Raw genomic sequence first — 1,107 nt, forward strand, 5'->3', positions numbered from 1 at the left:
CAATAATYCATGTTGGAGTGTYGAAATTGGGAGGCAGAGAGGCAGRAAGGTGGCACAAGGGGCACCAGATTCTCAGCAGGGTTGTCACAGGCTAGTTGCGATACATCATTCCCAGGTCTCCATTCTGAGCCTCAGGAATCCACAGTGACTCCATGAGAGTCGAGTCAGGATGAGAGCTTTGCTGTGTGACCTTAGAGCAGAGAGTTGGTGGCTTGAGGTCACTAGAAGAGATGATCCAGGGAGCCTGAACAGGGAGAAGGGTGGCCCAGAGATCCCCTGAATGGGACCCTGCAGTGAGGAGAGGAAGGGGGATCTCCATCAGGAATCAGCTAAAGATCCCGTAACAAGGTGAGATCYGGGCCCAGAGACTCCCAGGGAGGTRGAGGTGGAATGGAGACAATGCAACACTGACCAGGGACATCTGAGGAACCCCCAGAAAGGGACCTGAAAACTGTGGTTACCCAAGKCCCTTGCAGGAAAAGGTGACAAGGACATGAAGCCTTCAGTGGGTGGTCCTGACACCTGGCTGAAACTGAAGGTGATGCCACACAGACTGCAGTTATTTAAGCTGCGAGCGAACTGTCTGTGCTTGGTATAGAAGAGGAGGCATCTTGGACACTGATGCAAGAAAACTTTATTGAGGCAAAAGCATGAATAGATGAGAGCAGCCACTGGAAGGGATCCAGGGTGAGGTGCAAGGAGGGTGACAATGAGCCCAAGGRGCTTTGCTTGCAGGAGCTGTGTCCAGAGCCCTGAGCTGGTGCTGTCAGGGGTGGTGCTGAGGGYCCTTAGCAGGTGTAACAGCCCCTTCCACCATAGCAGCCCAGGCCTCCCAGTCCGTAGCCATAGCCCAGCCCATAGCCAAGGCCRTAGCCAAATCCCCCAGAGATGGGCTGTCCCTGGGCATTGAGCTCGCTACCAACAGCAGCCGAGGAGGTGGATCCGACRRCGGTGTTCTGGGGGAAGGAGGTCATGATGGGTCCAGGCAGGGTGACCAGCACAGGGGAAGGGTTGATGACAACGCGGGAGTCCTGGCATTGCAGGGCACAGGGCTCGTTGCAGCTGTTGGCCAGCGGGGTGGGTCCACAGGGGCGGCAGCAGGCCATG

The 1,107-nt window shown here is 56.4% G+C and overlaps 1 protein-coding gene across 1 annotated transcript; it reads right to left on the bottom strand.

Moving 5' to 3' along the window:
• Positions 1-626: 626 nt before the first annotated feature.
• LOC130584373 (feather beta keratin-like) lies at positions 627-1,106 on the bottom strand. The gene has a single exon (XM_057384331.1). It carries the CDS (start codon positions 1,104-1,106, stop codon positions 789-791), a length of 318 nt encoding a protein of 105 aa, XP_057240314.1. The 3' UTR covers positions 627-788.
• Between the last annotated feature and the right edge of the window lies 1 nt (position 1,107).

This window comes from Malurus melanocephalus, unplaced genomic scaffold (genome assembly GCF_030028575.1).
Source record: "Malurus melanocephalus ecotype Western Australia unplaced genomic scaffold, MMel_1.1 scaffold_700, whole genome shotgun sequence".
NCBI classification, from domain to species: domain Eukaryota; kingdom Metazoa; phylum Chordata; class Aves; order Passeriformes; family Maluridae; genus Malurus; species Malurus melanocephalus.